Source organism: Talpa europaea (genome assembly GCF_964194135.1).
Source record: "Talpa europaea genome assembly, chromosome: 3".
NCBI classification, from domain to species: domain Eukaryota; kingdom Metazoa; phylum Chordata; class Mammalia; order Eulipotyphla; family Talpidae; genus Talpa; species Talpa europaea.
In genome coordinates this window covers 65,238,610-65,252,035 of record NC_140069.1, presented here as the reverse complement: position 1 = coordinate 65,252,035, position 13,426 = coordinate 65,238,610, and the positions used below count along the sequence as shown (strand labels likewise).

Here is a 13,426-nt window from a genome sequence, read left to right as displayed (position 1 = left end):
CCCCTCCACCCCCCGCACCCCTGCCTGCCATGTACCTGGTAAACTCAATAAAACCCTGAAAAAGCCACCAAGGGCTCCAGGACCTCCCTCCTTTAACTGACTGCTCGGATCATAGAGTTCCTGCTCTGTGCCCTTCTTGCTGACACTACATGGGTGCTTTGGTAGTAGGAATGGTATGGTAACATGTGTGAACATACACCACTAATCATACAGTATTGTAATCTAATTTTACCTCAGTTTAAAAAATTATACAATTAAAAAAAAGCAATATTCTCCCCCCAAATAAAATTGCTCCAGGCAGCAGTCCTTCTGCCCACCTGTGCCTATGCAGGTGCTCCTTTTCACCAACTCTCTGTCCCTCCACAGGGGAGCAGCATCCTGCCTGCCCGTGACCTGTGCCATGCCGGGACTTGTCTTCACTGACCTCTCTCAGCAGAGACCCTCTCCTCAAGGTTACCTGCCCACAACCACGCAGGCTTCTCTCTTATCAAATCTGTCCCTTTCAGGGCAGTCCTTTCTGCCTGTTTGTGTCTTTGCAAATGTCCTTTATTCTTCTCCCTTTTATAATAAACCTGCCTTTTTATATATAACAAAAATAAATAAAATAAATTGCTGCAGTAAACAAAAACCTGCTTAATTCAATAAAACCATATTTTTCTCCAATAATAAGCCAAATAGTCTGTCTTCAGCCAATTTCATTAGAAAAGAGTTAAGATATCTTCTCCAGTAGTTACACACGTTTTTGCATGTTTTTTTTTTTTCCCTCATTATTTATCCTTCCTTCTAGCAACAACTCTGAGGTAGTTTCAGTGGCTTTCAACTCTTCGTTTCTTAGTTAAGTTGCTTGCAACCAACTCCATGTATAGAAACCATTAACTCATTTCATTTTTCTGGCCTCAGTGACTGGAAGGATATGAGCAAATAAAACATGCAGAGATATTTATGGTATTCTCATAGATCAAAAAACTTTATCTGCTTTCTCATGAGTCAACTGAAGAGAGCCACTCTTTTCCCTGAATATATATGCTTTGGCACAGAAATTTGGATTATATAAAGGCTGCAAGCTTTCATCAGGTAAAGCTTATGAATGAATTAAAGCTAAGAGAGAGCAAATGATACAAAGAAAAATCTGAGTGATACAAAAATGGTCAGGGTGATATTTTGGGCCATGGGATCAAACCAAGTCTGATGGACAGTATTTCTTCTATAATACTGATGCCTGTCTGAGCATTTTGTTGTTTGATTTTTGTCTACAGCAACCAAGAAAACCTAAACTGACATTATGTTTTAAAAAAAGGAAAGGAAAAGAAAAAAAGCCTCCATTTTTCCTCATTATCGCCTCCTCATTTCCCTTGTCTCTGAATTTTTCACAACCTTTAGCAACATGAAAACTTTCTAAACCTGGGCCTCCCCGGTGGCGCAGCGGTTGAGCACTGGGTTCCAAAGCTGCCAACAGCCTCTGCAGCGCTGGTTCGATCACCGGCTGCTCCCCGGCCACTGGAGGAGAGTCCCACATGGCGCTCAGACCTCTCCTGCCACACGCTGCTCCCCTCAGCAGTGTGCTTCGGTCTTTCTGCCTGCACTGCTCCCGGCTCCGGCTCGGTGAATTCTCTCACCCTCCCACGCTTCTGACTGTACCCAGTGCTTGCATAAAAAAATAAATAAATCTTAAAAAAAAAAAAACTTTCTAAACCTGAAGATTTTTTATTTTAAAAAAAATGCTGTCATAAAAAGCTGCCTTATGTTCCTTTCCTGCTATTTGAAAAAGTTTTTAACATTATTGACTCGTACTATAATATCACACTTTACTCATTAATAATTATAATATTCAAAGTAGAATTAATGAGGGTCAAACAATAAATAAATAAATAAATAAAGCAAATGACATATATGCAATAGGTTTTATATCAGTAAAGATTGTGCTACAAACATTCCAAATCTCATTATATTTGGAGACAAACCAGTTTATTTAGTACCCTAAAATGGTGTTCTGTATTATCTCAGAGTGTAATAAGCCATTTTTCTAAAGACCCTAAACAATAACAAAAAAGTAACAATTAAAATATTTTCATAGTTTATTTCTCTCCTTTTCTGAATAATTTCCAAATAATTTACATAACTGAAAGTAAAATAATATTTATTAACATGTATTAAATTTCAGAAATATTTTTAGTTCAGATTAAACTCTGATTTTTCAATAACAAGTGTATTTCATTTCTACAATGATCAGAGCCAAGGGCTTAAATCATCATTTTTGACCAACATTTCATTATTTTGGAAATACAGTACTATAATACTGCCAAAGATAAGCTCCAACTAGTTCAGAAACATAGATTCCACAGATTCTAAAACATTTTTAGATAATGGCTATGCATATAAAACAAATACATTGATAAAATTTGTGTTGGTATGGTTCACTGAATATTTAAACATCATTCCAACTAAATACATGGCTGATGCCAGCAATAATACTGTTCCAGATCTTATTATAAAATAGGATTTAAGGTAAAACAATATTTAATATCTTATGAAATCATCCACACTTAATATTTGAGATCACTCTATTGGAAAATTTTCTGGATTTTGAATTACAGAACATGTTTCAATAGCATTCTCCTCAAATAATAATCTAATATTTAAGTAAATATCTTAGCAGCAACTAAAAGAGTATTGGACTGGAAAAATAATAAAAATCTGATTAGTACTCCAAGAATCAGTGTTGGGAATTCCAGAAAATTAAGCACATAAAGATTTATTTCCTTATTTATGTAGTTAGCACTCTAATACATCTAATTATAGATACATTGTATTTAATGAAAGATATGTAAAAATATTCTTCAAGACACAGTGAAAATGTAAGCTATTGAACGCTAACCTCAATATAGTGTATGGCAAAGGGAGGATAATCAAGAAATATACTGAATAAATGCATATATAAATTAATGAACTTACTCAATGAGTAAACAATTGCATGTAATTTGCAATTTTGCATCTAGTATATATGCAAAAAATGCAAATAAGGTCTTAGTTACATGTATAACAATGATCATAGCATCATTACTTACAGAAACTAGAAGGTAGAAACAATCCAAATCCCTATCAACAGATGAAGATATAACAAACTGTACTCTCTATAAAATGGAATGTTACTGAATCTTTACAAAGGGGTGGGATTATGATGCATGCTACAACATGGATGAAACAAATACATCATTCTAAGTGAAATAAAGCAAACAAAAAAGGTGCAAATATTGAATGATTCCACTTATATGAGGCACCTAAAGCAGACCAATTCATAGTGACATAAAATAGAACAAAGGTTATCAGGAATTAGAAGTGGGGACATATGAGAAGTTATTGTTTAATATGTGCAGAGTTTCTATTTGGATGATAAAAAGTCCAGAAATTAATAAAAGTAATGATTGTACAATATTGTGAATGTACATACTGCCACTGAATTGAACACTTCAAAATGTAAATAATGGTAAGTTTTATGTTATAATGTATGTTTTACCACAATGAATAAATTTAATCTCGTATTGAAGAATTGTGATTATTAGTTAATTCTTCACTTGCTAAAAAAACCCAGCATATTAAGAAAGATGTTCAAAATTGCAAAGGTTTCTGTTTCTGGAAAGGTCAAATAGAAATCCTTTTCATATTCTTTCTTAAGTATAACTAAGAATCATGAACATAACATATAAGACAAACATTGCAGACTCTGAAGGTAGAGAGAAGACAAATTTCTTAAGAAACTTAGAACAAAAGGAATGACATAGTAGTGACTTTCTGGATTTTCTTTTCACTCATTTATTCTATACTGGCCTTGAACACCCAAAATACAGGAAATGTCAATGAATGAAAGCAATAAAAAGTTATAATACATGAGAGAATGTGAAAGTGTAATAAGGCAGAAAACTTGGAAAATAATCTCTCTTCTCCGGTCTGACACCACAGAAAAATCTGCAGTTCCATGCCCACTTGAGTGAAAATCGAACAAGACCCTTGTGATATTCTAATATAACACCTGTCACCCCAGTAGCGATATGGTCAGAGAAAGTAAAGTAGAGAGCTGGAACATTTATCCCCAAAAAATGATAATAATAAAACCTACTCCAAAATGTCAGTGGAGACCACATGAGGAGCCTAGACCTCCATCCCAAACCAGCAATGAAGAGTTACTCATCCTGCTCTCCATTGGGGCAACATCAGAAGACTAGAAGACAGTCAACACTTTACTACCATGAAACAGTAATGGAGCTTGATGTTAAGGCAAACTATATGAGGGACAACAAGGACGTATTTATACCCTCCAAGCAAAACATATGAGAGAAGTCCTAGTGCAGAGCCAGAATCCCTATCTTGGCCTAGAACAAATAAGGAGTTCCATTGCTACTTGGAGATCAACAGAGGCCAGGCCAAGTGGAAAATCTGGAGTTCTATAGGTTAAAGATGAAAATATATATATTGAAAGCAGTGAGAAAAGGATATTGCTTATACGAAAAAAAAAAATCATACAAGTGACAGCAGGTATCTCTTTATAAACCATGAACTATTATAAATAATAAAGCAAAATTGTAAGTGACACATTCAGTCAATCACCTACGAAGACAATTTTGTGCAGAGGTTGTAGCAGTACTAATAGGAATTCATGAGGACAAAGGTGACAAGAGCTGGGCTAGAAGGAAGAAGCTATAGTTCAACTAGGGGAATGGGGAAGAAGACCCCCAATTGAATCATGGATTTGAATGTAAAATAAATTTCCTCTTTATGTACTACAAAATGACACTCAGTTTATCTCAAACATGCACAGATATGCCACAGGTTTTGTCCTATAGATAATTTCTTTTAAAAGTGGGTCAGTGTTCATAAGTGATGAGATCATTATTTTTAGATGCCAAGATGTTTCTGGTTAATACATTTTACTTTGGAATTTATCACTGGATTTTTTCTAATTCAATTAATAATAATGAATACCAGGAATGCTGTTCTTCAAGTTGCTGTTTGTTCAAACCAAGGAAAAGAAACAGTTTGCTTTTCTTTTCAATGTATCTTGGGTTTAAAAATTCAAGTAACCCAAAGATATCTTCAAACAAGTATACTTTTTCCTGTGAATCTAAAAGCAAAATTTCAACATTTCAATTTTTTTTCTTTTGCTTGAGGGAATTAGTGATACACTTTGGAACAAAACACATTAGAATTTCAGATGAGTACAGAAACATTTTTGTTTTAGGAAAAAAAAAAATGTGTTCTCCTTTGTCCTTAGCAGAACAAAACTGCAATTCTGTGGTAAATCTAATCTAACAAAAATAAACCTTCTGATCATATATGCACTATAACTAGTTTTTTTATGTGATATAAACACCTGAAATTCTCAGGAAAAAGAACAATATAAACAATCGATAGACCTAATATTGTAAAAGCTGAGACATTTAAAGTTTTTATTACCCCTCTCAGGAAATTATGAACTCAATATAGCTTAGACTATTAACTAATCTCCTATCAGATCTTTGTTGAGCACCTTCTCCTATCTTACTTAGTCAACAAATTATGTTCTAGATACAGGTTCTAGATGCTAGGACATGTGGTAAACAATAGTAGTGAAAGCACTTAACTTCACAGAACCCATTGGGGATATCAGAAAATAAACAAGAAAAATATGAGAAAAAATACTAATGTTTATGGTATAGGTAATGAGTGAAATAAATAGGATACCATGACATAGGAAGAAGAGAAGTTTTATGGGCTTAATGTGACTTGTAGTGGTGTTTATTTTAAAACTGAAACAGAAAAATCAAGGGAAAAGGAAAACAATTAACAGCAAATATGAAGGCCCATGGGAGTGGAGGGTGAGTGCTTACAGTGTTTGAAGAAGTAAAAGAACAATTATTTGAATCTAAAAAGAAAAGAAAGACATAAGATGAATGCACATGTGTGCATGCAAAAAATCACATATGCATGTATAGGTCCAAATGGGAAGTAACTTTTATTAAAATGAAATGTGAAGCAGGGAAATACTGAGAGCTTAAATCAGGGCAAATTAATAGAGATGGAGAAAGTGAACCAATCAAACAGTTTTTAGGGTTGTTGCAGTAGCATTTGAGAAAGATGGAACAGGGTGTGTTGCAGTAGCATATGAGAAAGATGGAACCCAAGAACCCAAGAGTGATACCAGGAAGCTAAGAGAAAGATGATGTTCTTTCTTGAAAAAGTAAGAGAGAAACAGTAATTGGAAGGAGGATGTTTTGGGGGCAAGCATGGAAATGTGTCCTATACTTTATATAAGCTGGATAGAAATACAAACAAGACCCTAATTTGTAAGTGTCCAGTCATGAAAACTTCAATATAAATAAAAGAGAGAGGGACAGAGAGTTAGAGAAGTGGAAATAAACACTAAGCATAATTGAATGTCAGTGACACAGTAAATCCCACAAATAATCCACAGATTCAGAGAAAATGGTCAAATGCCATAGAAGATGTATGGAGGAATAGGAAATATGTAAAGAAAATATGAGTATATGGGTAGCCAAAGAAACCTTCCAGGACAGTAGAAGATAAAACTGGAACTTTGGTGGGACAAATTGAGAAAGGAATGGGAATTTTCTATTAAAAGAGCAAATATTTGTGGGGCCTGGTGGCACAAGGGGTTAAGTCTCAGCACTGTGAGTCTATCCACAACCACTGCAGGATAAGCTCAATCCCCAGCCAGGGAGCTGACCAACATGGTGCAGCAGACCTCCATAGTCTCCATAGTCCATGGTGCCATAGTCCTGGTCTCCATAGTCCGTGGTGCCACCTGTTGTTGTCTGTGGCTATGCCACGGCATCTCAGAAGACTATACTCTCTCCAGCAAATGCATCCATTCTACCAAACTAACATCTCCCAAGCCCCAAGCTGATCATTCCGTTCCTCTGAAAATACCCTCAGTTTCTCATCATCATCAACACACAGTCGAGATGTGTTTGCAAACATCTTCCTAGTCTGACCATACCTTCTAGTTCCCACTTACTCTATCCTTTTTCTGACATACACTGTTACAAGCAATGGTTGCTATCTCCAAAGTCAATGTGTCCCACATGAATGCTTTGTGCATATTGTCTTTTTATATTTGTGGTGAGTTGTTTTTTCTGGTGATGGGGTGGGAAGCAAGACAGATCTAATACCACAGTATGCATTTAATCTGATGTCATAGCAGAGATAATGTCAGTGTTAACTGATAATTCTAAGCTTTAGTTAATGATTCAATAATCTCATAATAATAGTAGTAAGAATACTTATTTGAAGCATAACTTCAAACTGTGAATCTGAATCAGTTTTCCTTCTGTGCTGCCATTACCATACCTTGTACGTACTTCCATAAAAGAAACTTCCACATTATCTGATAGGTATGTGTGTATTTATCCTTCATCTTTACATATCAGTACCTACTCATATGGCATATATTAGCTACTTAATATTTTGAAAAATTTGGAGATAACTTAAAATGACAATTTTATAAATAAATCATGTATTTGTATGTGTTCAAATTGATTTAGAACCTAAATATTTTGTAAAAGGAAAAATAAATTTAAATTATTATTTAATTATTACTGGAAATCACAAAACATCAAGGGCACCAAATAATATTTATGAAAGTATCACTTGCAACTGGCCCTTTGTCACAAAAATAAAAGCAAATCTGCATCTGCAATTGCATTATGTGAAGTAAGCCAGAAAAACTTACTCCCCAAAATGAATCTTGATTATCCTATAAAATGCTCATGCAATGCTGTAAATTTGGGAATTACTCTCTAAATTGGGGGAGATTAATTAATGGTCTCTCAAGTAACATTCAGCATGATGAAAGAAGATTAAAACATGTTTGAATGGATGTTTCTTGGATTTATAAATTAGTTTATTTTATTTTACTTTTTTAATTGAAGTAACATTAGGATCCCACCCATCAAGTATTGACACTGTAGCGCTCCCACCACCAAATCACCCATCGCCAATCACTAATCACCCACCACAAAATCACCAAATCACCAATCACCAAATCATCTTCCACCAGCATCGTCCTCCGTGTTACATGCTGTTGAAAAAGTTGAAGTTATTCTTCTAAAGAGATGTGGGTTTCCATGCAACTGAAGTATATGGGGTGACACTGACCATTGACAGAGAAGCTAGAAAGCAAAAGGCAACAGAAGAATCTCTTTCCACCAGGGTTTCTTATTAAACATTTTAAAGTACTGGATCAATATAACAGAAAGAAAACAATTTATTCAAAAAGTCACTTAAAACTATTAATCAAGGGACAAAAAACTTATATAGTGGATTGGATCATAATTATCGCATAGCCCAGAAACTTGGAAAATTGTTAAAATATTGTGCTCAAATAATACTGAATTAAATTGTGTTACACTGAAAATGATAGGTTTTTAATTACTTCAGGAAAATACCTCAACATCTTCATAGACTGCGAAATTTAAGAATGACAGCATATTGTAGAGTATGTGCAAAGAGCCTCCAGAAAGAACTCATGTATACTCTGTTGGATTGACTCACAAAATAACATATGACTACCTTAATCTTAGTTGTATTATTGACACAAAGTCAAAGTTAGGCAAAACTTTAATTGCCTTAAAACCTGACATTTTCTTCTAAGCCTTACAAATCCATTTTTGTCTAGTCCAGGCAGATATTGTCTATATTATATTGATCCTTGAGCCCACAGCCCTTGTTATTCCTATAAACTTCTCTATTTCAAGTGGCAATCCTTATGGGCAATGGTATTGAAAACATGGAAAGATTTACTTCAATGTTCACATGAACACATTAACCACCTATTGTGTAATAAAACATTTATAAATTATCCTTCCCTTTTCCTAAAGTACACATCTTACTGAAAGGATTTGTATCTTTTACTTAGTAAGCAGTATCTGAACTGGCTGGAGTACTGATTAGAAGTTTTGTGAATTGCCTTACTATTACCCCTAGCACACAATACATTTGGGCATACAATATATCCAAGTCACAGCAACATTGAACTTCTATTTTATCTAAAATTAATTTCTTGCTAGTAACTGTAATTTTATTAGATTTATTCGCCTAATGATGTTTCTTGGTTTCAAACTGTTAATTTTTTTTGTTTTACTTTGAGGTATTTATTCTTTATGTATCTATCAATGAGTAAAGATCCACAGAACTGCAATAAACCAGGGAGGTGAAACTCCTCCATTAATGAGAAACAAACTTCTTTCACCACCAAGCTAGAAACGTGAAGGATTCTCATTAGTATTTAACATGTCGAAACCAAACATGATTTGCACCTGTTGAGCATGTTAGATTAGTCGTTAATAATTAGGAGAGCAAATAAAAGTGACTGATTTTAAGAAGGGAGCAATAATTTGTGGTCAGTTGTTTAAAAAGATTTTGTAGTTGGACATGGGGCTGGGGTGCTCAATTTCACACAAGAGACTGGCAAACTTCAACTGGGATGTAATATGAATTTTCATGCTTTAGGAAGGTGCTAAAGTTATAAGTTATAAGAATAACTTCAACTTTTTAATCAGTGTGTAATTCAGAGGACTATGGTGGTAGACGATGAGCGATTTGGTGGTGGGTATGCTATGGTGGCAATACCTGATGGGTGGGATCCAAATGTCACTTCAATTAAAAAGTAAATAAAATAAACATTTATAAATGGAGTGTTTAATCAACTTGACATATCTGTGTAAAAGTGTTAGCTACCTCGTTAACGTTACTTTGTAAGAAAGTTGAAATTAAAATAAATGTCTTGGGCCTCCCCGGTGGCGCAGCGGTTGAGCGCTGGGTTGCAAAGCTGCCTGCGGCCTCGGCGGCGCAGGTTCGATCCCCGGCTGCTCCCCGGCCACGGGAGGAGGGTCCCACATGGCGCGCAGACCTCTCCTGCCGCCCGCTGCTCCCCTCAGCAGTGTACCTTGGTCCTTCTGCCTGCTCTGCTCCCCACTCTGGCTCTGGTGAATTCTCTCACCCTCCCGCGCTTCTGACTGTACCCAGTGCATGTATAAACAAAACAAACAAATAAATAAATAAATAAATGAAAACATGCCTCTAAAAAAAAAAAAAAAAGTTGTGTTTTAAAAAAAAAAAATAAAATAAAATAAATGTCTTTCCAGCTTCCATCTTCCACATAAACATACCTATCTGTCATATCTCTCAAATTTCAATTTATCAACATGATTCATTTCTGAATCAAAAGAGGCAATAGTCTTAAAAAAAAAAACTTTATTTTCATTGACCTATAATATCCAAATTAGCACCACAATTGTCAAAGTCACATTTTTGAGTTAACTTTTCTGAAATTTGGTTCTTATCCAATTTCATTAAAATTCCTAATTGCAATATGTTCATACTGACTTCAGCAGGTTTTGAATGGTTGAGTTGTTGCTGATATAAATCTTCTCTTAACTCTTACAATTTTTTTACATATCAATTAGTTAGAGTGATTAGAATGTAAACATTGCACAAATTGTTTTGTTTTTATTTTTTTCCAACTTAGATTTTTTTTGGTAGGATGGGAATGATAGAAATGTGCATAAATATTTAAGTGTTTTCAGATGAGTAATATGTTGAAAACAATTCACTTCACTTAGAAATGTTCATGAGTTTTCTATAAAGGTTAACAGTGCTATTCAAGAAAATAAAGAATTATGTTAGTTAAAGCAAGCAGTGAGACAAAACTAACCTATCCACACCATAAGTTAATTTTGATATTTCTTGCAACTTACAGATACAGCAAATTTTCAAGTCCTTCAAAAGCATTTCTGGAAATCTTTCTGATTTGGTTGTTGTTCAGGAGACTGAAAAAACAAAAACAAGCATCAATTAAAAATGACAAACAGATTCTGCAAACATTTAATTAATGCAAACATTTAATCTAGTAGATTTAAGTGCTTTTCACAGTCAGTGACCTGGTTCACTAAATTTAGGAATTTTTAATTTTGTATTTAAAATACTATATTATAATATTTGTCAGAAAAGACTTTTCAAGAATTTATATTAATTAAATTACTCTAAAATACCCCTAAAAAAGCATTGTAAGTCCAAGGATAAAGGAAAGTTATTGATGTCGTCACAGTAACAAAGAAATATATTTCTAAATAAACTGATGGGGAATTACATGCACTCAGGCTCAAGCAATTTTTCTTGAAAACACCAATATTGTAGCTTTTGGCACACAGAGAACTCTCACTGTATATTTGTTGAACTGTCAACCCAAGAGTCAATTACTACATAGGAAGTAAGGCTCTTATTATAGTGCTATCAAATGGTCCAAAAATTACTTCTAAAATATCCAGGGAGAAAAATAACAGGTGGCAGAAGTAAATTGATTTTTGAACAGTAAAACAAGTTACAAAAACATCACCTTTACACAGTTTTGAAAGGTTTGGGAAAAGTAACTCTGGTGAATAAAAATTATAGATTTTTTTCCTATTGAATAATCCCAAAATTTCTTTCATATTTAAATTAATATGTAAGGAAACTCATTTGTAAGGAAACTCAGCTAATTGAGTCAAATGCTAGCGGGTTTAGTTATAATGTATTGTAAAATAGTTGTTTTGTGCAATTTTTTTCTGCATGGCCAATAAGGAAAAGAGAAGTGTTTTTGCACACTGGCACGTTTTACACAGTTACACAGACAGTCGCAATATCCCCAACTCAACTGTTCCAAACTTATTCACTAAATGCGTCACTGAAAAAGGCTCAACAACACAATTCCAAAAACAGTGTTTTAAGCTGTTATCTGACACCCCATGCACGGCACCAAAGACACAACTCGCCACTTAAGCTTACCTAGTGCTCTGGCAGAAAAAGCAATATGCAGTATGTTTTTGAGCTGATGCCATAAAGAGTGTCCGTTTTATGGATAAATCTTAGCTTCAGTCAATGATCCAACAGACTTTATAATTCACCATTTGTTGAAAATTTTAAGCTGTTTGAAAGCAATATGCTATTAGCTAGTTAGTACCAAACACAAATGTTGTCCTGAGAGAACTTCTCATTTACTTTCTCTATACATTCTCTTAATCTACTGTTTAAAGCCACCGTTGCACTTCTTTTAGGACCCCAAACTATCATCATACAAATATTTTTACTTAATGACTGTCCTGTTTCCAAGTTCTATTAAATATATGTACCTATGCATGTAGAAAAAGTATATGTATGGATGCACACATATATGTAAGTATGCATGAATACCTTTATGTTCAGGTGTATGCATATATGTATACATGTGACACATGGGTGTGGAATGTGCACCTTCTCTGTCATATTGCATATTTGTTACATGGTATGCGTGTGCACACTTGATCTCATCTGACTCATTAAACACAAGAAACAATTTTTTTTACTGTTTTCTTAATTCTCAAAAGTGTGGTTCCTGGGAGTGAAGCTAACCCATTTCATGCAAAGATTAGTTTTGGCATTAGTCCATAAATCTCTTTCCATATCACAACTGAGAAAGGAAAAGAAAACGACATATCACATTTCATCTTTCTTCAGTATACAAAATGTGCTGGAAGTCTGTGGTTATGCATATTTTTATTTCTAACAATTGCTCTGAAGTTGTTTTTATTTCTTTAACTTTGTAAAACAATGTGTTAATAATCTAAAGTACAAAACCAAACATTTTGACTCACAGGTTTTGTGGGAAGTAGTTTTATTACTGCAAGAAACAAATTCATTGAAATGGCTCACAGTTGAATGTATTTTCCAATCTCAAGTACATAGTCTTGTCAAGGTTTTTTCAAAGCATTATGTTTTCCATCATAATATATTTGTTATAATTTTATGACACTGAACAATTTCCTAACAGTGTTTTGGTTAAGTGATTATAGAAACTGACATTTTTATTTTCTTTTCATTCTTGATAAAGGAGATGGCTTTAAATGCATGACTGATTCTGCTGAAATACAGGACATAAAATAATACCTAACATCCTTTAAATCAGTGCAAGCTTGAGGAAATATATGCTTGTTCCCTGTCCTAACATTACCTATGAAACACAGGAGAAAAGGAAAAAAAAAAGAAAAAAGGAAACTCCCAAGAAAAAAAAAAACTGTATTTTACAAAAATAAAATAATTTTCAAAGATAGAGGTCTTAGCCCTCCTTATGACCAAAACCTTGGGGGAGAAGAGGCACCAAGAATAAACCAAGGAGTCTATTTTACTAATTTCTTTTGTTGCTGATACAGTGTCTTACAGTGTGTAGGAGATTGTGTACTTTGGATATTATACACATGTATCCTGTGTGGTGGAAATATTTTGTTATAAACAAATAGCTACTAGAAAAGTAAAAGCTTTTCCCATATTAATGTATTAATCAAAGTGGGAAGAAACAAAGCAGAGCTTTCCCATGTGTCACATAAAATTTCCATTCCAGACAATACCCATAGTTACTCTGAAA

At 34.1% G+C, this 13,426-nt stretch overlaps 1 protein-coding gene across 1 annotated transcript in view; it reads right to left on the bottom strand.

Annotated features, from left to right (window-relative positions):
* Window positions 1–13,426, bottom strand: part of PXDNL (peroxidasin like) — a gene marked incomplete at both ends in the record, with an annotated part of 520,299 nt that overhangs the window by 254,037 nt on the left and 252,836 nt on the right. Inside the window, 1 exon segment of the mRNA XM_084230567.1 lies at window positions 10,749–10,820. Within this exon segment, the coding sequence (XP_084086693.1) occupies window positions 10,749–10,820 (72 nt within the window).